At 42.8% G+C, this 21,376-nt stretch overlaps 1 protein-coding gene across 1 annotated transcript; it reads left to right on the top strand.

Moving 5' to 3' along the window:
* The first annotated feature begins 343 nt into the window (after positions 1-343).
* LOC110535795 (osteoclast-stimulating factor 1) lies at positions 344-12,232 on the top strand. Its single transcript, XM_021621076.2, has 10 exons — positions 344-521; positions 8,378-8,424; positions 8,521-8,571; positions 8,816-8,879; positions 9,143-9,196; positions 9,434-9,541; positions 9,748-9,797; positions 10,124-10,202; positions 10,559-10,657; positions 11,167-12,232. Exons 1-10 carry the CDS (start codon positions 488-490, stop codon positions 11,223-11,225), a joined length of 645 nt encoding a protein of 214 aa, XP_021476751.1. The 5' UTR covers positions 344-487; the 3' UTR covers positions 11,226-12,232.
* Positions 12,233-21,376: the final 9,144 nt, after the last annotated feature.

Here is a 21,376-nt window from a genome sequence, read left to right as displayed (position 1 = left end):
GAAATATTAAATGAATTAACATTTCAAAATAAAACATTTGCTAGCTATATGCGATACATTCATTATGATCGTTAAATACGCTAAATATAATACATTAACCATGTTTTAAAGTGTGCTGTTTTAGGTCTGTTGTCATCAGTCCATTTCTACTTGTTGATAAAGATACGAGCTAACACATTAGAAGCCATTTTTCAGGGCTGATAACATTTTTGCATTTAGCTGTGAAAAGCTCAAGTTTATTGGTGTCTAGGCTGTAATACAACTCTATCCAATTATATTACCTGGCTACTAGAACATATTTTACCTCAGACTAACCAAAATATTAGTAATTTCTCAGTGGGCATGCGCACTTCTAGTTTTCCGCCTAGCTGGTTCTGTCAGACAGTAGCCTACTTCCTTATTGGAAGTGAGACAGTACCTCTTATTTTAGGACGGTAAGCAACTTTTTCAGAAAAGATACGGCGTAGCTACTCTTTAAAGTCTGAAAATGTCCAAACCGCCTCCCAAGCCAGCCAAACCAGGTAAGTATTCGATTAACTGCGTGATAAATGAGCTAGAAAACGTTAAGCTAACTAACGTTAGCTACTTGAAACTTCCTCTTCCATCCCGGCATCAAGCAAGTGTAACACACCTAGCTAGCCAAATGTTTGACCAGTAATCTCCTTGAATAATTGAACATTTCAGTCAGATTTCAGTTGTCTCTGTCCTTTTCCCACTGTCGTCCTTATTGTCTATCTTTACGAACTAGCTAGATACAAAATTATCTAGCTAGCTAGATGTAGATCCCATGGCTATGTCATCATGGCTAACGTGACTTCCCCATTTCACAGTAATGCAAGTTAACTAGCTGACGTTATCAGGCTGGCCACACACAAAATGCACAGTTGCTTGCAATGTGTGCAGTCCCATCCCAAAAACTTCCAGAAAGTTGTGTGGAGTTGCTTAAGCCAATGTTAGACATTTTATATGGTTAGCTACATAATGCACTTGTGGTTCAGTACTGGAAACCTGCCCCAGTGTCTGTGCGAAATGCCGCAACTGGTTGAACGCGGCACGTGTATAACTACAAACAGTTAGCAAGTCGGAAATGTCAGATTCCTAGTTCCGATTAGTACGTGAACGCGGCATTAGAGACGTCGACGATGAGCATGACGTGACTCTTATCTAACGTCTAAAGTCCGATATCCCCCAAAATATATTTAGGCTAAGTTAATTGTTTGAACTATGCTCATGCACAGGTTCTATCGCGAAGATGTTTCCAAAAACCATCGTTAGTAAAGTTGCACTTAAACGCTCGTAATCTAATGTCTGCCTCAGACCAGTCGTAGAACATCAAAGCTCGTCTTTGGAGACTTTTTTTGCCCTCCCGCGTCACTTTATACACTGAAGATCTACGCTAAACATATAATCACGTGCTTTAACTCTCTCTCTCTCTCTCTCTCTCTCTCTCTCTCTCTCTCTCTCTCTCTCTCTCTCTCTCTCTCTCTCTCTCTCTCTCTCTCTCTCTCTCTCTCTCTCTCTCTCTCTCTCTCTCTCTCTCTCTCTCTCTCTCTCTCTCTCTCTCTCTCTCTCTCTCTCTCTCTCTCTCTCTCTCTCTCTCTCTCTCTCTCTCTCTCTCTCTCTCTCTCTCTCTCTCTCTCTCTCTCTCTCTCTCTCTCTCTCTCTCTCTCTCTCTCTCTCTCTCTCTCTCTCTCTCTCTCTCTCTCTCTCTCTCTCTCTCTCTCTCTCTCTCTCTCTCTCTCTCTCTCTCTCTCTCTCTCTCTCTCTCTCTCTCTCTCTCTCTCTCTCTCTCTCTCTCTCTCTCTCTCTCTCTCTCTCTCTCTCTCTCTCTCTCTCTCTCTCTCTCTCTCTCTCTCTCTCTCTCTCTCTCTCTCTCTCTCTCTCTCTCTCTCTCTCTCTCTCTCTCTCTCTCTCTCTCTCTCTCTCTCTCTCTCTCTCTCTCTCTCTCTCTCTCTCTCTCTCTCTCTCTCTCTCTCTCTCTCTCTCTCTCTCTCTCTCTCTCTCTCTCTCTCTCGCCAATGGGCGTGTTCGATTATGCTGAGCCGCGGGGCACCGTGACGTGAACGGGCAAAAGCGGTGACTGAGGAGCGCCTGTCTCAAATCAAATAATTGTATTTGTCACATGCGCTGAATACAACAGGTGTAGGTAGACCTTACCGTGAAATACTTACAAGCCCTTAATTAAGCAAAAATGCAGCTAAGAAAATATTTTATTTTTTTACTTTGGTTTATTTAGTGACACAAAATAACAATAACGAAGCTATCTATATACAGTGGGTTCCAGTACCAAGTCAATGTGCAGGGGTACAGGTTAATCGAGGTAAATAAGGTAACGTAAGGGTAACGTGACTATGCATAGATAAAACAGTATGTCCATTTTTTTTAATGAAAAGAAGCAAATAGTCCAGTTAGCCATTTGATTAATTGTTCAGCACTCTTATGGCTTGGGTGTAGAATATTTTAAGTAGCCTTTTCGACCTCGACTTGTCGCTCCGGCACCGCTTGCCATGCGGTGCAGAGAGAACAGTCTGACTTGGGTGACTGGAGTCTTTGAATTTTTCTGGGGCCTTCCTCTGACACCGCCTAGTATATAGGTCCTGGATGGTAGGAAGCTTGGACCCAGTGATGTACTGGGCCGTACGCACCACCCACTGTAGCGCCTTAGTCGGATGCCAATGCGGTTGCCATACCAGGCAGTAATGCAACCGGTCAGGATGCTCTTGATGGTGCAGCTGTATAACTTTTTGGTCGATCTGAGGACCCATGCCAAATCTTTTCAGACTCCTGAGGACGTTGTCATGCCCTCTTTACAACTGTCTTGGTGTGTTTGGACCATGATAATTTGTTGGTGATGTGTACACCAAGGAACTTGAAGCTCTCAACCCGCTCCACTACCGCCCCGTCGATGTGAATGGGGGCGTGTTCAGCCCTCCTTTTCCTGTAGTTGAGGGAGAGAGTGTTGTCCTGGCAGTCTCTGACCTCCTCCCTATAGGCTGTCTCTTTGTTGTCGGTGATCAGGCCTACCACCGTTGTGTCGTAAGCAAACGTAATGATGGTGTTGGAGTCGTGGGTGAACTAGGACTACAGAATGTGACTTATGGGAGAGAAATGAATATTCAATTCTCTGGCAACAGCTCTGGTGGACATACCTGCAGTAGGCAGGGCAATTACATGCTCCCTGAACTTGAGACATCTCTGGCATTCTGTTGTGACAACTGCACATTTTAGTTTTTTTAGGGCCTTTTGTCCCCTGTGTAAGGTGCACCTGTCTAATGATCATGATGTTAATCAGCTTCTTGATATGCCACACCTGTCAGGTGGATGGATTATCTTGGCAAATGAGAAATGCTTACTAATAGGGTTGTAAACAAATTTGTGCACAAAAATTGAGAAATAAGCTTTCTGTGCATATGGAACGTTTCTGGGATCCTTTATTTCAGCTCATGAAACATGGAACCAACATGTTGCATTTTATATTTTTGTACAGTATAGTTTTCACTGGGAAGGCAGATGAAGCGTTTTTATCAAAAACAATCACTTTTGCATGTGAAAACACACTAAGATATATCCCCATGGGGAAATTTTGGTTGTGGCTATATGCACACATAACACAAATGACATAATATACAGGTAGAATAAGTGCAATTCGTCATCAATGGTTAACCTGTACACAACACTCTGTCATCCACAATGTTAGCTGTAGGCCAGCCTGCTGGTCCTACTTGTAGTTTTAAACATTCAGGAGCCTTATTGCCGCTGAGACGAAGGATCGTTTGGCCCTATTTATTTTGTGCCCTGGTACCATGTACACTATGCTAAGGATCCTGGGATTAAACACTTCCCTCTGCAACTGAATCCTGTACTTCCTGACGGGCCGCCCCCAGGTGGTGGGGGTAGGTAACATCACATCCGCCGCGCTGACCTTCATCACAGGGGCACCTTAGGGATGCGTGCTTAGTTCCCTCCTGTACTCCTTGTTCACCCAAGACTGTAGCCGAGCACGACTACAACACCATTAATAAGTTTGCAGATGACGGGCGGTGGTAGGCCTGATCACCGACGATGATGAGACAGCCTACAGGGAGGGAAGTCAGAGACCTGGCAGTGTAGTGTCAGGACAACAACCTCTCCCTCAACGTCAGTAAGACAAAGACCCTGATTGTGGACTACAGGAAACTGAGGGCTGAGCACGCCCCAGCCACATCGACAGGGCTGTAGTGGAGCAGGTCGAGAGCTTCAAGTTCCTCTCTGTCCACATCACTAAGGAATTATCATCGTCCATACTAGAGGTCGACTAGTTTTCATAACAATCAGTAATCAGCCATTTTGGACGATGATTACATTGCAATCCACGAGGAGACTGCGTTGCAAGCTGACCACCTGTTACACAAGTGCAGCATCAAAAGGACCTTGTGGCTGCAAGGAGTCAAGGTAAGTTGCAAGCTAGCATTAAACTTATCTTGTAAAAAACAATCAATCTTCACAATCACTAGTTAACTACACATGGTTGATGGTTAACTAGCTTGTCCTGCGTTGCATATAATCAATGCGGTGCCTGTTAATTTAACATTGAATCACAGCCTACTTCAACTACGCCAAACGGGTGATGATTTAACAAGCGCATTTCCGAAAAAAGCACAATCGGTGCACAAATGTATTTAACATCAATGCCTTTCTTAAAATCAATACACAGAAGTACATTTTTCTAAACCTGCATATTTAGTTAAGAAATTAATGTTAGCAGGCAATATTATCTAGGGAAATTGTGTCACTTCTCTTGCATTCAGTGCAAGCTGAGTCAGTATATGCAACAGTTTGGGCCGCCTGGCTCGTTGCGAACTGTGTGAAGACCATTTCTTCCTAACGTACTGTAATTAATTTGCCAGAATTTTACATAATTATGACATAACATTGAAGGTTGTGCAATGTAACAGCAATATTTAGACTTATGGATGCCACCCATTAGATAAAATACAGAACAGTTCCATATTTCACTGAAAGAATTAACGTTTTGTTTTCTAAATGATAGTTTCCGGATTTTAAGGCTCGTATTTCTGTGTTTTTATTATATAATTAATCCCTACCTACAGTATATGTCCATATCTACCTCGTACCTCAACACATTGACTTGGTACTGGTACCCCGTGTGTATATAGCAAAGTTATCGTTACTCATTGTGTATTTATTCCTTGTTATTTTTATTTCTTTTTTCCCCTCTTTCTGCATTGTTGGGAAGGGCCTGTAAGTAATCGTTTCACTGTTAGTGTACACATGTTGTTTATGGAGCATATGACACATACAATTTAATTTGAATCCTACTCATTGCTCCTTGTACTTTATTACATCACTTTTGTTTTGAGCCGAATCCCCTCAAGGCGGAGAAGAAACTAAACATCCGTGGTTTGGGTAACCAGGCAAATTAAACCTTTATTCAAGGGGTTTGGGTAACCAGGCAAATTAAAAACTTTATTCAAATATAAACAGTAGGCTATAGGCCTATTTCAATCATATTTAAATACATTTGTTCAATCAATTGTTCTATTTTGCAACTGTCTGTAATTTGGCTCAATATATTTCATGATGTGTAGCCTAAGATGCGCAATGATTTGTCAAATCTACGATTTAGTGCATTTCTATCTAAGCATTAGAATAAGCCGCCTCAATATTTGCAGCTATAGGTGCTAATCTCTCTATCCGTCGTCAGTATTGTGAAATAATTCTAAGGTAAAATTTTAATGGAGAAGCTGATCCGAGAGCAGCGCTCCCTTTCATTCGATCCTATCGGTATTGACACATTCTCCAACAACACACTCTTAGCGACTGTTCTCTCTGCGTTGTGTTTTGGGAAACTCATGCTACAGCTTCGGTCATTGTAGGAAAGTTGCATAATTAAAACACACGTAAGGCTAAATTCCATCTCTAACTTGAAACCGGGCCCCGGAAGCTCAGATTCAAACTGCAATTACACAGCTCTGCAAGCGTTATGTCATAATATACAATGGGTTCTGACCAGAAGCGGCGCCTCCTCTTGACTGTGCTTCGCTCCAACACTTCGCTTAACATTTGCATAAAGTAGAGCCGAGGTCAACTTTTTCTACCGCTCGGATAGCAGGGTTCTCGCCGCTCAACTCTCTCCGCACATTTCTCTGCGTGCCCTCGTTAAAAATGAATGGGGGCGGACCTTCTCATGAATTCGTTGTTAGTGAAAACCCTGCCTTACTCACCAAGTATGGCGTTTCGCTGAGCAATTATCTTCATATACTCCCGTTACGTCCGGTATGTCAAAATAAAAATGTACAAGCAACAAAAAATGCCTTTTCGGAACATCTGTTTTATTTTATTTATTATTATTTACTTATGTTTTATTATGAACGCAACAAATACAAAAAAACAGACAAATACAAACAAGAGTACATAAACCTAACCTTAAATACTTTTATGGTGCGTATTGCTTTTTTGTTTTTACATTTACTGATCATTTCAAAATAATATTTCAATTCTATCTTAAATAATGTGAAAGGGGGGTTTGTTCTCTGCCCACTTCATTTTATAGACAAAGAATCTTCCATGAAAGATAAACAAATCAACAATGAAAGTTAAATCAGGGCGGAACATCCAATGTATTGAGCTGTTGGAGACTTCCGACCTGTGCGTGGCACGGATGAGCGATAGAATGGATGTGCCGAATAAGCATTTTTATCGGTTGCCTCTATATTTTTATATTTACCTTTTTTTTGGAAGTACATACCGGCCGTAACGGGAATAGTTGAACAGCAACACTCCATATTCGGCGAGCAACGAAAGTATTTTAACATTATAACGTTTGCAGAGCTGTCTAATGGGAGTTTGTATCAGAGCATCCTGGGTGTTAGAGAGGAGACACGTGATACTCATCATCGACATGTCTAATTTACTCGGGCACTGGAAATGCCATGGTGGTAACATGCACAAAGCAGTTGACACTTTGACATTGTATAAACTCACTCACCAAAGTTTTGCTTTTTGTTTTTATGTTTTTTTCTTTTAACCTTTTTTAATTCGAGATTGTTACTAACATGAAGACTGTCATTCTGATTTAGGCCTACTTTTGGGGTTTTTCCTGAACCAGGAATGAATCATTCCTGAAATACAGAGCCCCACAAGCCTGTGCCTGCCCAAAGCTGCTTAGCCCCCCCCCCCCCCCCCCCCCCCCACACACACACACACAGGCATTTAATTATCCAGGTGCTTGCCCTACACAGTACTAAAGTTACTTAGAAACATATATTTAAAAAAAAAACATGTAAATAGAGTTGTAGCCTCTTAGCTAGCCAGCTATGTCCTGGGTTCTGTCTGTTGTGAATTACCGCTGCATAGCAAGCTCAGACTGTGAGGCTGAGAGTATTGTGGGCGGGCTAGTCGGCACAGGCCCCAGAGTTTTCACAGGGGCAGGATGGGGCCTGCAGAACCACTCCGGGAACAGAGCTGAATAAAGCAGGGTTTGTCTATGAACTTAACTGCAGCTTCTCTCTGGAACAATGTGTGGCATACAGAGAGAAAATCTCTGGCACATTTCCATATAAGATTTACCCCAGTGTTTCACCCCAAAAGAATCAGACTTTTCTGTTTTCACCTACGTGGGTTGGCACCCATGGTTCTGGCGGACCTGCTCTCATTTGGGGCCAAAGCCAGGCCACTGGTATTTTTCAGCTTTCATTTACGTAATGGCTAACTGTAAACTATAACGCCTTCTCACAAAGTAACTGTTTTAATTATGCAGAGGTTGTTGATTCTACTCTTCACAAGTCCTCACTGTCAGCCCTAGCTATGGAAACACAATTTCCCTAGTATAACATGAGGGTGTATACACTAGTGTAAAACAGGTGTTACACTCAGAAAGCAGTATAAAGGCTTGCATACTCCAGTGTTTTCAGTTCGCTAATTGATTCCCATTTTGATCAGTTTCTGCATAAACAGTGTTTCTTTATGCCTGAGTCATGTTCATTTGATGTTTATTTTTGGACAAGAAGGCCTGCAGGTATCCCCTTCACTCAGTTTTGTGCCTAATGAACGCCACCCTGGTTTCTCTGTGCCTATGAACTAGTTTAGCTTTCTCTTAACACCAATCTGGTAACATTCTACCCCTGGGATTGAGACAAACTAGTACAGTGTGTCTTCAGAGGCCCTAAGGCCTGTAGCCTTGGAGTGTGTGGATGAGGACCCAATGTCTGTTCACTGTGTAAATGGATCTAATAGAACAAAATCTGAAAAGTCGGAAAATGCATGTCTGGATCTTTTTGTGCTGTGTACTGTCAACTGTGTGTGTGTGTGAGAGAGACCCGCTGCACAGTTTTATACATTCAAACTCATGTTCCTTTCCCTCTCTGTTCTCTTATAGGCCAGGTCAAGGTGTTCCGAGCCATGTTCACCTTTGACCCCCGAACGGTTAGTGTTTATTTTCCTAATGGTTGGTCTAATCCCTTTACTCCGCCTCACACCAATCCAAATTAAAGATGGTATTATTTATTTTTTGCTTTTCAGCCAGATGAGCTCTACTTTGAAGAGGGAGACATCTTGTATATCTCTGATACAGTAAGTTACCATCTCCGCCTGTCCACTTTTCTCCCTTTCACTCATTTATTCTGTCTGTGTGTCACTTAAAAAATAAAATGTCCTCAATCTTCCACTCCTTTTTCCCTACATCTCTTGTCTTTCCTGTATCCCATACTCTTTTTCTCTTTCTCTCTTTCTGTCTGTCTTTTCTCTCACCTCTGAGATACTGGATGCAAGCATTCTGTATTGTTATTGGCTCTCACTGCCTGTCTGTCATCCTTAGAGTGACAGCAATTGGTGGAAGGGAACCTGCAGGGGAAGAACTGGCCTCATCCCAAGCAATTATGGTGAGTAAACAAACCATTCACTGTATGTGATATGTCGTATGGCAAGTTTCATGGTAAGGTTGAAGTTTTATTGCAAAAGAGGTGCCCATCCATGTCAGTAAATGCATTATTCCATTAACTTGTCTTTAGATTGAGAAAACATGTTCTATGTGTTTGATTATTCTAGTCGCCCCTTAATAGATTTGTGCCCTAACTGTGGTTTTCAAAGGAGCATGTTGCTCTGTTGAAATCACACTTTTCTCTTTGACTTCCCCAACCCACAGTGGCCGAGCAGGCAGAGTCCATTGACAACCCAATGCACGAGGCAGCTAAACGAGGTGAGGCACCAAAAAGAGGCCCGCTGCGTCACTCACTCTTCCCAATTAGCAAATATTGTGCATCGCACCACCAATAATCTAAACCTACTATGTAGTTCGATAACAAACTACGTTTTGATTGTTTGTTTGCTATACACCTTCTATAACCTGTATGAATTTGAATGGTGTGATGCTTGCTTCATTTGCATACCCATGTTTTTTTGTGTGTATTTACATTTTTGCGTCTGTGGGATGCAGGCAATCTGAGTTGGCTACGTGAGTGTCTGGAGAACAAAGTGGGAATTAATGGACTGGACAAAGCTGGGAATACTGCCCTCTACTGGGGATGCCACGGAGGACACAAAGGTAACAGATCTGTCTACTACACACACGCCACAACACATGCGTCGTTGCACAGACGCATGCACTCACACAAATGCGCCAACGCACACACACACTCAGCTTTTTTTTTTTTCTTGAATGACAGAGCAAATGCATGTCAGCCTACACACACACACACGCTGTTGTGAGATGTATGACAGTTTTATGTTGTGTTGTAATTTTTGTGACAGATGTGGTGGAGATCTTGCTGGGGCAGTCTAGCGTTGAGTTGAACCAGCAGGTGAGAAGAACAGTTTACACATTTGGAAAATGCGGTTTCAGGCAAATTCTTATGATTGATCCCAAAAAAATGTACAGCCTGATGGGGCTGTATGCGATTGATGCATACAGTATTAATCTCGAAAGACTCTATTTAGACTCAAGTCCAGGACTAGATTCACTTCTTTTTTTATATATATAAGTATTTCAAAGGGGATTCTTTATTGAGCATGCATTTTAGTCCAGTGCTTGGCTTAATCTGTGTCTGGGAAACTGTCCCTACATGGTGAGAATTATGCAAAAAATGGGTAAGGTCTTTGACATGTCGGCTGTTCTGTTCCACTGCAGAATAAACTGGGAGACACTGCTCTGCATGCTGCCGCCTGGAAGGGATACTCCGACATAGTGGAGATGTTACTGAATAAGAGTAAGCCCATCTACCTCTCGTTTCAAGTTCCATCTTTTTTTGTTTGTTGTTGCCCTCTTTTCCTGTTTAGGTTCCCATCTCTGTGTGTGTATGAGCCAGGGTTTGGGGCTCAGTTCACATCGAAGTCAGTCAATTCAGAAAGTGATAGGAATTTGAAATATAAAATTAGACACATACCTTCTCCTGTTTTTAACTGATTAAAAATGTATTCAAAATAAGCCTTTTTATTTATTTTTTACTTCCTGAATTGACTGAGTTCCATTTAGAATTGACAATAACCCTAGTATGAGCATGTCTGGTTGTTTGTATGTTAATCATTTTCTATATTTGTGTTTATTTCTGTATTTGTGTTTCAGATGCCAGGATGGATATTAAAAACAATGAGAAGAAGCTGGCTCTGGAGATGGCCACAAATGCCCAGTGTGCCTCTCTCATCAAGAGGAAACAAGGAGGCAGTGAGTCATTTAGGCCAGAACGTGGAAGCCTTACGCTATTTCGTTTTCCCGGAACCTGATGAAAGCCCTAGTCACGGGACTCAAAAGCACTTTCAGTGTGGAATCTCTATTGCACATGTTTCTTGGTCCATGACCATGCTTAATCTGTATCTGTGAAACGGGCCCTTATTGTCACACAGTCAATCAGCTTGATTGACTGTTCATGATCATTTCCCATTTAGACACGTTGATTTCTATGCTTTAGTGCTTATTTTTCACCATGTTTATTTATAGATTTAACTTGCTTAGTAAGACATTTCATGCATTTCAATAACACTACTAAGAATGCAAGATGACAAAACGAGGAACCCCCAACAAAGAACTGTCCAGTCCATACTGGAACGTAGTTGTACTTTTGCAATCATGGGTCCCTTAATAGAGGAAATGTTTTTTTAATTCCATGAAATGTAATTGAATCTCCTACTACTGTTACTGGCCTAAGCTCTTCCTTCCGATTTGTTCTATTACAGATATCACACGTGCACACAGCAACGCCGATGAATACCTTGACGACGAAGACTCTGACTGAGCCCACTCCGAAAGGGGGGGAATATCTCAGGCCTGTCTCTCATGGGATGGGGGGAGTTTGCAGTGTGTGGGACATTTTATTAGCTGGGTGGGGAGTGAGGAGGAGTTTGGATACCATTCCAATTTTTCCAAATATTTTCTGAACATTTGTTCAACATTCTGAAAAACAATTGTAATTAAAGTAATACAAGACATATAATTAACAATGTGAATGGAACATGGAATTTATAAAACCTTAGGGCCGTGGAGAGGTGACGTCTTTATTATTAAATTCTGGTAGATGATTGGCTGTTCTAAGGGAACTAATAGCATGGGTTCCACTGTCGAGCTATCTGCGGGTGAGTCGGTGATTGCTGACACCAGAGAGATTGACATGCGATTAATTCCTACAAATATCTCCTGGACCAATCATATCTCCCATTGAAGGTGGTCTGAACCTGCATCGCAGGTGTTGCAGGAAGTGACCATGTTGAGTCAGATTTATTTCTCTCTGGCACTAGTAAGCACAGAGATGATTTCCAGTATCATGCCATACTTCATCCTGCCTTAACTTAACCTCATTCTAAAACCAACTTCATAGTCATTAGAATGCATGCATTTGCCTGTCAAATAATTGTCTGCATTGTCAAATGTGAACTTTCAAATAACCACGGGCTGGGTTTTACTGTCGCCAATCAAAACATTTTCTTCCCCAATGTCTTCACTTCACTGGGGATTAGTAAATTGCCACTGCATTTTCTTTCTATCTATACTGTAGAAAGAAAATGACAGTGCATTTTCTTCATGTACTGTATGTTGTTCACACTGACCTACTGCTCCACTGTTAAAAGATATGTCACTAAAAGTGCCTTATGTGAAGCTGTAAAGATATAATTTGTCTACAGGTGTGTATGTGAATAAGTCACCTGATCTGATGTCTTTCATAAAGATGTGTTCACTGTTGATCTGTTCTGTCTATCTGCTTTGTCTTTCCTGTCAGCTATGCAATAAAATAATTTTATCTAATGATTTGACCTGCCTATGAAAGACGGATGATGGGATTGTTTTAGAGAGATAGAAAGGTGACGTTTGTGATTTTTGTAACAGAATGCACATTTCAATTGCCATGTCCCAGATCTATGGTCATTGTCATACCAAACATGGTTACAGGCTAAAAGTCGATCACACTAGTGAAACTCCTACATGAAGCTGAAGCGCTTTACGTGCCCACAGAGGGACAGACATCATTAGAAGTAGCACAAAGTTAAACACGCGAGACCTGATATCGATTTATTACACGTCATTTACTAATTGCAGACTATTTAAAGCTAGAATCTGCAGTTGAAACCATGAAGCATTTACAGTGCCTTGCGAAAGTATTCGGCCCCCTTGAACTTTGCGACCTTTTGCCACATTTCAGGCTTCAAACATAAAGATATAAAACTATTTTTTTGTGAAGAATCAACAAGTGGGACACAATCATGAAGTGGAACGACATTTATTGGATATTTCAAACTTTTTTAACAAACAAACAAATCAAAAACTGAAAAATTGGGCGTGCAAAATTATTCAGCCCCCTTAAGTTAATACTTTGTAGCGGCACCTTTTTCTGCGATTACAGCTGTAAGTCACTTGGGGTATGTCTCTATCAGTTTTGCACATCGAGAGACTGACATTTTTTCCCATTCCTCCTTGCAAAACAGCTCGAGCTCAGTGAGGTTGGATGGAGAGCATTTGTGAACAGCAGTTTTCAGTTCTTTCCACAGATTCTCGATTGGATTCAGGTCTGGACTTTGACTTGGCCATTCTAACACCTGGATATGTTTATTTTTGAACCATTCCATTGTAGATTTTGCTTTATGTTTTGGATCATTGTCTTGTTGGAAGACAAATCTCCGTCCCAGTCTCAGGTCTTTTGCAGACTCCATCAGGTTTTCTTCCAGAATAGTCCTGTATTTGGCTCCATCCATCTTCCCATCAATTTTAACCATCTTCCCTGTCCCTGCTGATGAAAAGCAGGCCCAAACCATGATGCTGCCACCACCATGTTTGACAGTGGGGATGGTGTTCAGTGTGATGAGCTGTGTTGCTTTTACGCCAAACATAACGTTTTGCATTGTTGCCAAAAAGTTCAATTTTGCTTTCATCTGACCAGAGCACCTTCTTCCACATGTTTGGTGTGTCTCCCAGGTGGCTTGTGGCAAACTTTAAACAACACTTGTTATGGATATCTTTAAAAAATGGCTTTCTTCTTGCCACTCTTCCATAAAGGCCAGATTTGTGCAATATACGACTGATTGTTGAGTCTCCCACCTCAGCTGTAGATCTCTGCAGTTCATCCAGAGTGATCATGGGCCTCTTGGCTGCATCTCTGATCAGTCTTCTCCTTGTATGAGCTGAAAGTTTAGAAGGACGGCCAGGTCTTGGTAGATTTGCAGTGGTCTGATACTCCTTCCATTTCAATATTATCGCTTGCACAGTGCTCCTTGGGATGTTTAAAGCTTGGGAAATCTATTTGTATCCAAATCCGGCTTTAAACTTCTTCACAACAGTATCTCGGACCTGCCTGGTGTGTTCCTTGTTCTTCATGATGCTCTCTGCGCGTTTAACGGACCTCTGAGACTATCACAGTGCAGGTGCATTTATACGGAGACTTGATTACACACAGGTGGATTGTATTTATCATCATTAGTCATTTAGGTCAACATTGGATCATTCAGAGATCCTCACTGAACTTCTGGAGAGAGTTTGCTGCACTGAAAGTAAAGGGGCTGAATAATTTTGCACGCCCAATTTTTCAGTTTTTGATTTGTTAAAAAAGTTTGAAATATCCAATAAATGTCGTTCCACTTCATGATTGTGTCCCACTTGTTGTTGATTCTTCACAAAAAAATACAGTTTTATATCTTTATGTTTGAAGCCTGAAATGTGGCAAAAGGTCGCAAAGTTCAAGGGGGCCGAATACTTTCGCAAGGCACTGTACCCCCACCCCGTTTGGTAAAAAGCTGAGGGATGGGCCTGGAGAAATGTAACCACTCTCAAATTCATAGAGCTATGGATGTAAAGACTGAACATACATGATATCAAAATTATAGCTGAAATTACAGTTTGAGGCCAAACAGATGTGTGGAACTGTTAATGTTTTTTTTGTTTGCAAATGAAACTGGGGCCATGTAAATAGTCTAATTGTTAGGCTACTCATTTTGAATCAATCGGTTGCACCTTGTGTGACCATAAAAGTCTGTGCAACTGGGCACAGTAAAACAATTTGTTTGCAAATGTCAAATCCAATTTTATTGATCACATACACATGGTTAGCAGATGTTAATGTGAGTGTAGAGAAGTGCTTGTGCTTCTAGTTCCGACCGTGCAGTGATATCTAACAAGTAATCTTAAAAATTTCACAACAACTACCTTATACACACATATACCCTTTGTTGGAAATGACAGAGGTCAAACATTTTCTGTAAGTCTTCACAAGGTTTTCACACACTGTTGCTGATATTTTGACCCATTCCTCCATGCAGATCTCCTCTAGAGCAGTGATGTTTTGGGGCTGTTGCTGGGCAACACGGACTTTCAACTCCCTCCAAAGATGTTCTATGGGGTTGAGATCTGGAGACTGGCTAGGCCACTCCAGGACCTTGAAATGCCTCTTACGAAGCCACTCCTTCGTTGCCCGGGCGGTGTGTTTGGGATCATTGTCATGCTGAAAGACCCAGCCACGTTTCATCTTCAATGCCCTTGCTAATGGAAGGAGGTTTTCACTCAAAATCTCACGATACATGGCCCTATTCATTCTTTCCTTTACACGGATCAGTCGTCCTGGTCCCTTTGCAGAAAAACAGCCCCAAAGCATGATGTTTCCAACCCCATGCTTCACAGTAGGTATGGTGTTCTTTGAATGCAACTCAGCATTCTTTGTCCTCCAAACACGACGAGTTGAGTTTTTACCAAAAAGTTATATTTTGGTTTCATCTGACCATATGACATGACTCCCAATCTTCTTCTGGATCATCCAAATGCTCTCTAGCAAACTTCAGACGGGCCTGGACATGTACTGGCTTAAGCAGGGGGACACGTCTGGCACTGCAGGATTTTAGTTCCTGGCGGCGTAGTGTGTTACTGATGGTAGGCTTTGATACTTTGGTCCCAGCTCTCTGCAGGTCATTCACTAGGTCCCCCCGTGTGGTTCTGGGATTTATGCTCACCGTTCTTGTGATCATTTTGACCCCATGGGGTGAGATCTTGCGTGGAGCCCCAGATCGAGGGAGATTATCAGTGGTCTTGTATGTCTTCCATTTCCTAATAATTGCTCCCACAGTTGATTTCTTCAAACCAAGCTGCTTACCTATTGCAGATTCAGTCTTCCCAGCCTGGTGCAGGTCTACAATTTTGTTTCTGGTGTCCTTTGACAGCTCTTTGGTCTTGGCCATAGTGGAGTTTGGAGTGTGACTGTTTGAGGTTGTGGACAGGTGTCTTTTATACTGATAACAAGTTCAAACAGGTGCCATTAATACAGGTAACGAGTGGAGGACAGAGGAGCCTCTTAAAGAAGAAGTTACAGGTCTGTGAGAGCCAGAAATCTTGCTTGTTTGTAGGTGACCAAATACTTATTTTCCACCATAATTTGCAAATAAATTCATTAAAAATCTTATTTTTTTCTGATTTTGTCTGTCATAGTTGAAGTGTACCTATGATGAAAATTACAGGCCTCTCTCATCTTTTTAAGTGGGAGAACTTGAACAATTTGTGGCTGACTAAATAGAGATAAGTAATGTAGGGTATGTAAACATATAAAGTGGCATTGTTTAAAGTGACTAGTGATACATTTATTACATCAATTTTTTTATTATTAAAGTGGCTAGAGATTTGAGTCAGTATGTTGGCAGCAGCCACTCAATGTTAGTGATGGCTGTTTAACAGTCTGGTGGCCTTGAGATAGAAGTTGTTTTTCATTCTCTCGGTCCTCGCTTTGATGCACCTGCACTGACCTCGCCTTCTGGATGGTAGCGGGGTTAACAGGCAGTGGCTCAGGTGGTTGTTGTCCTTGATGATCTTTTTGGCCTTCCTGTGACATCGGGTGCTGTAAGTGTCCTGAAGGGCAGGTAGTTTGCACCCGGTGATGCATTGTGCAGAACTCACTACCCTCTGGAGAGCCTTACGGTTGTGGGAGGAGCAGTTGCTGTACCATGCGGTGATACAGCCCGACAGGATGCTCTAGATTGTGCATCTGTAAAAGTTTGTGAGCGTTTTCTGTAACAAGCCAAATTTCTTCAGGTTGAAGAGGTGCTGCTGTGCCTTCTTCGCCACGCTGTCTGTGTGGGTGGACCATTTCAGTTTGTACGTGATGTGTAAGCCGAGGAACTTAAAACTTTCCACCTTCTCCACTACTGTCCAGTCGATGTGGATAGGGGGGTGCTCCCTCTGCTGTTTCCTGAAGTCCACAATCATCTCCTTTGTTTTGTTGACGTTGAGTGTGAGGTTATTTTCCTGACACCACACTCCGAGGGCCCTCACCTCCTCCCTGTAGGCCGTCTTGTCGATGTTGGTAATCAAGCCTACCACTGTAGAGTCATCTGTAAACTTGATAATTGAGTTGGAGGCATGCATGTGTAACCGATGTGAAATGGCTAGTTAGTTAGTGGGGTGCGCGCTAATAGCATTTCAATCGGTGACGTCACTCGCTCTGAGACCTGAAGTAGTTGTTCCCCTTACTCTGCAAGGGCCGTGGCTTTTGTGGAGCGATGGGTAACGATGCTTCGTGGGTGTCAGTTGTTGATGTGTGCAGAGGGTCCCTGGTTCAAGCCCGGGTAGGGTCGAGAGGACAGACTAAAGGTATACTGTTACACATGGCCACGCAGTCATGGGTGAACAGGATGTACAGGTGAGGGCTGAGAACACACCCTTGTGGGACCCAATTTGTTTGCAAATGTTACTGGCCTGCCCTACATAGAAGGCAAAATTGCCATGGTAATTTGGAATGTCCAATCAATGAGCATTATGGGTAACGTAGTAATTCTACAGATTAGAAAAAAGCTTACATAATTTACATTGTGGCAGCATGGTATCCCAAAGATATAAGACATTTCAAAAAACAAAATCGGACACAAATTAAATGCAAAACACAGCGGAATATAAAGTTTACTGTGGCATGTAAGAGGACGACGCACTTCTTTTGAGAATAAAATTAAGAAAATTGGCTCAAAATTGTAAGAGATCCTCCCGCAGTTAGCCCTTGATCATGACTCAGTTCTATTACATTACACGAGTCATTGGACAAAGGTGTCTTCTGTAAAGGGGAGTTTTGTGAAGATCCGGTCTGAACATTTAACATGCATCACTTGTGGTACAATTTTCGAAGAATAAGGACCTTATCTTTCATATGAGAGAGAGATCATTTTCTAAAAACAAAAGGCTAAATTGATACACACCTTGATAGGGTTAGGATTAGTGTTCCCACACGGCCATATCTCCATGATAAAAGCACTTGTTTACGGAAGACAAGAAGCGACCACCTGTGCTAATTAGCTAGCTAGCATGCTCCGAACACCTGTGTGAAAGTGTAGCTCAGGAAGTGTAGTTTCGTCGGATGGAGGCACCCATAGTCGTATGGATGTGTAAAACTGCTACAGTAGGTGTATTTTTTTTATTTGAAGGATTTCTGGCAGATGAAAGATAAAAACCATATGTTTCGAAAGCCGTATCGCAAGCAATGATTATTGATGCTTCTAAACATTCAAAGACCACGTCGGTATTGTAGTTCAAATGAGGCAGTTGTGGGCAAAACCAACGGCTGAGAACTGTAGTGAGAAGGCAGAATGCCATGTAGAGTTTGAGAGCTACCCCACAGTTAGAGGCTTATAGTATTGTAATATAGATATTCAAGAATCAAATGGGTATATATATATATTTTGTTAATTTATAAGTAAAAAAATAGATGTAGCAAGTGCGGATTCTAGCTTTATTTATATTTATTCTACGTTTTATTTTACTCATATGATACACTTGCTAAAGTAGCAGACATCTTTGGATCTGTGGAGACCTTTCAAATACATTTAGAAATGACTCAACTTGTCAAATGCTACCAGTCTCCTAAATTAACATCCTAGATGCATAGAACTAGAGCATGGTGTTTTTCCTAGGTAGGTTACACCGACAGAACTAGTTGTAATAATGTCCCTTTGCTGCTACCCTTATGTTGTGCCTTGGCATGTAACGTTAACTCTTTTCAACTATTAAATAAATACTTGTGTGGTATTATTAAATTAAAATATTGAAAAGGGATTATGAGCTAATGGAAACTCTGTATTACATGCCACAAAATGTAGTTTAAAATAATTTATTGGTTCGACTGTCTGAAAGCTTGTATGGTACTGCAAGAAGTTTCAAATGTTATGCCAATGTTGAAATCAAGCTGAACATTTACACTGAACAAAAATATAAAACGCAACATGTAAAGTGTTGGTCCCATGTTTCATGAGCTCAAATTAAAGATCCCAGATATTTTCCATACACACAAAAAGCTTATTTCTCTCAAATTGTGTGTAAAAATGTGCTTACATTCCTGTTTGTGAGAGTTTCTCCTTTGCCAAGATAATCCGTCCACCTGACATGTGTGGCATATCAAGAAGCTGATTAACCCGCATGATCATTACACAGGTGCACCTGGTGCTGGGGATAATATAAGGCCACTCTAAAATGTGCCGTTTTGTCACACAACAATGTCCGCCAGAGCTGTTGCCAGAAAATGTAAATGTTAATTTCTCTACCATAAGCCACCTCCAATGTCATCCAACCGGCCTCACAACCGCAGACCACGTTTAACCATGCAAGCCCAGGACCTCCACATCCGGCTGAGACCAGCCACCCGGACAGCTGATGAAACTGAGGAGTATTTCTGTCTGTATCAAAGCACTTTTGTGGGGAAAATGTCATGTATTGTCATGTTGTCTTGTTTCTGTCCTTTCCTTTCACCCTGTCTCCCTCTGCTGGTCGTACTAGGTTACCGTTTCTGTCCCTCTTTCCCCCAGCTGTTCCTTGTCTTCTCTGACTACCTCATTCACCCCTTTTCCCACCTGTTCCCTTTTTCCCTCTGATTAGGTCCCTATATCTCTCTCTGTTTTTGTTCCTGTCCTTGTCGGATTCTTGTTTGTGTGTCTCATGCCTGAACCAGACTATCATCGTGTTTGCTGCAACCTTGTCCTGTCCTGTCGGAATCTGCCTGTCCATCTGAGCTCAAGTGTGTTCATCATTAAAGAAACTCTGTTTTGTTAAATCGCTTTTGGGTCCTCATTCACGCACCTGACAGAAGAATCCGACCAAGAATGGACCCAGCGACTTCGGATCCTCTCCACTCAGCCGTCGAGATCCAGGGAGCGATGCTAGGCAGACACGAGCAGGAATTGTCTGCTGCTCGACATGCCGTTGAGACCCTGGCCACCCAAGTCTCCAACCTCACAGAACAGGTTCACCATCTCCGCCTCGATCCACCGGCCACTTCCAGGGCTTTCGAATCTCCGGAGCCCAGAATCAATAACCCGCCGTGTTACTCTGGGGAGCCCACTGAATGCCGCTCGTTCCTCACCCAGTGTGATATTGTGTTTTCTCTCCAGCCCAACACTTACGCCAGGAGCACTGCTCGTGTCGCCTACGTCATATCTCTCCTTACTGGACGGGCTCGTGAGTGGGGCACGGCAATCTGGGAGGCAAGGGCTGAGTGTACTAACCAGTATCAGGACTTTAAGGAGGAGATGATACGGGTTTTTGATCGATCTGTTTTTGGGGAGGAGGCTTCCAGGGCCCTGTCTTCCCTATGTCAAGGTAATCGATCCATAACAGACTACTCTATTGAGTTTCGCACTCTTGCTGCCTCCAGTGGCTGGAACGAGCCGGCTTTGCTCGCTCGTTTTCTGGAGGGTCTCCGCGCAGAGGTAAAGGATGAGATTCTCTCCCGGGAGGTTCCTTCCAGCGTGGATTCCTTGATTGAACTCGCTATTCGCATTGAGCGACGGGTTGATCTTCGTCACCGAGCTCGTGGAAAGGAGCTCGCGTTCTCCGTTGCCCCCCTCTCCGCATCACTACCATCTTCCTCTGCCGGCTCGGGAGCTGAGCCTATGCAGCTGGGAGGTATCCGCATCTCGACTAAGGAGAGGGAACGAAGAATCACCAACCGCCTCTGTCTCTATTGCGGTTCTGCTGGTCATTTTGTCACTTCATGTCCAGTAAAAGCCAGAGCTCATCAGTAAGCGGAGGGCTACTGGTGAGCGCTACTACTCCTGTCTCTCCTTCAAGATCCTGCACTACCTTGTCGGTCCATCTACGCTGGACCGGTTCGTCAGCTTCCTGCAGTGCCTTAATAGACTCTGGGGCGGAGGGCTGTTTTATGGACGAGACCTGGGCTCGGGAACATGACATTCCTCTCAGACAGTTAAGGGAGCCCACGGCCTTGTTCGCCCTGGATGGTAGTCCTCTCCCCAGGATTCAGCGTGAGACGCTACCTTTAACCCTCACTGTTTCTGGTAATCATAGCGAAACCATTTCTTTTTTAATTTTTCGTTCACCTTTTACACCTGTTGTTTTGGGCCATCCCTGGCTAGTTTGTCATAATCCTTCCATTAATTGGTCTAGTAATTCTATCCTCTCCTGGAACGTCTCTTGTCATGTGAAATGTTTAATGTCTGCTATCCCTCCTGTTTCCTCTGTCTCTTCTTCACAGGAGGAGCCTGGTGATTTGACAGGGGTGCCGGAGGAATATCACGATCTGCGCACGGTGTTCAGTCGGTCCAGGGCCACCTCTCTTCCTCCACACCGGTCGTATGATTGTAGTATTGATCTCCTTCCGGGAACCACTCCCCCCCGGGGTAGACTATACTCTCTGTCGGCTCCCGAACGTAAGGCTCTCGAAGATTATTTGTCTGTAGCTCTTGACGCCGGTACCATAGTCCCCTCCTCCTCTCCCGCCGGAGCGGGGTTTTTTTTTGTCAAGAAGAAGGACGGGTCTCTGCGCCCCTGCATAGATTATCGAGGGCTGAATGACATAACAGTGAAGAATCGTTATCCGCTTCCTCTTATGTCTTCAGCCTTCGAGATCCTGCAGGGAGCCAGGTTTTTCACTAAGTTGGACCTTCGTAACGCTTACCATCTCGTGCGCATCAGGGAGGGGGACGAGTG

The sequence above is a fragment of the Oncorhynchus mykiss genome, chromosome 11, assembly GCF_013265735.2.
Source record: "Oncorhynchus mykiss isolate Arlee chromosome 11, USDA_OmykA_1.1, whole genome shotgun sequence".
In the NCBI taxonomy this organism is placed as follows: Eukaryota; Metazoa; Chordata; class Actinopteri; order Salmoniformes; family Salmonidae; genus Oncorhynchus; species Oncorhynchus mykiss.
Note: the sequence above shows the minus strand (reverse complement) of the source record. Positions and strands in the feature narration are given on the sequence as shown.

Excerpts from the sequence above, each read along its gene's own strand:
- LOC110535795 (XM_021621076.2), top strand. The coding sequence starts at position 488 with ATGTCCAAACCGCCTCCCAAGCCAGCCAAACCAG. Across the intron at positions 9,542-9,747 it reads ATGCCACGGAGGACACAAAG|ATGTGGTGGAGATCTTGCTG; the intron begins GTAACAGATCTG and ends TTTTTGTGACAG. Across the intron at positions 10,658-11,166 it reads CAAGAGGAAACAAGGAGGCA|ATATCACACGTGCACACAGC; the intron begins GTGAGTCATTTA and ends GTTCTATTACAG.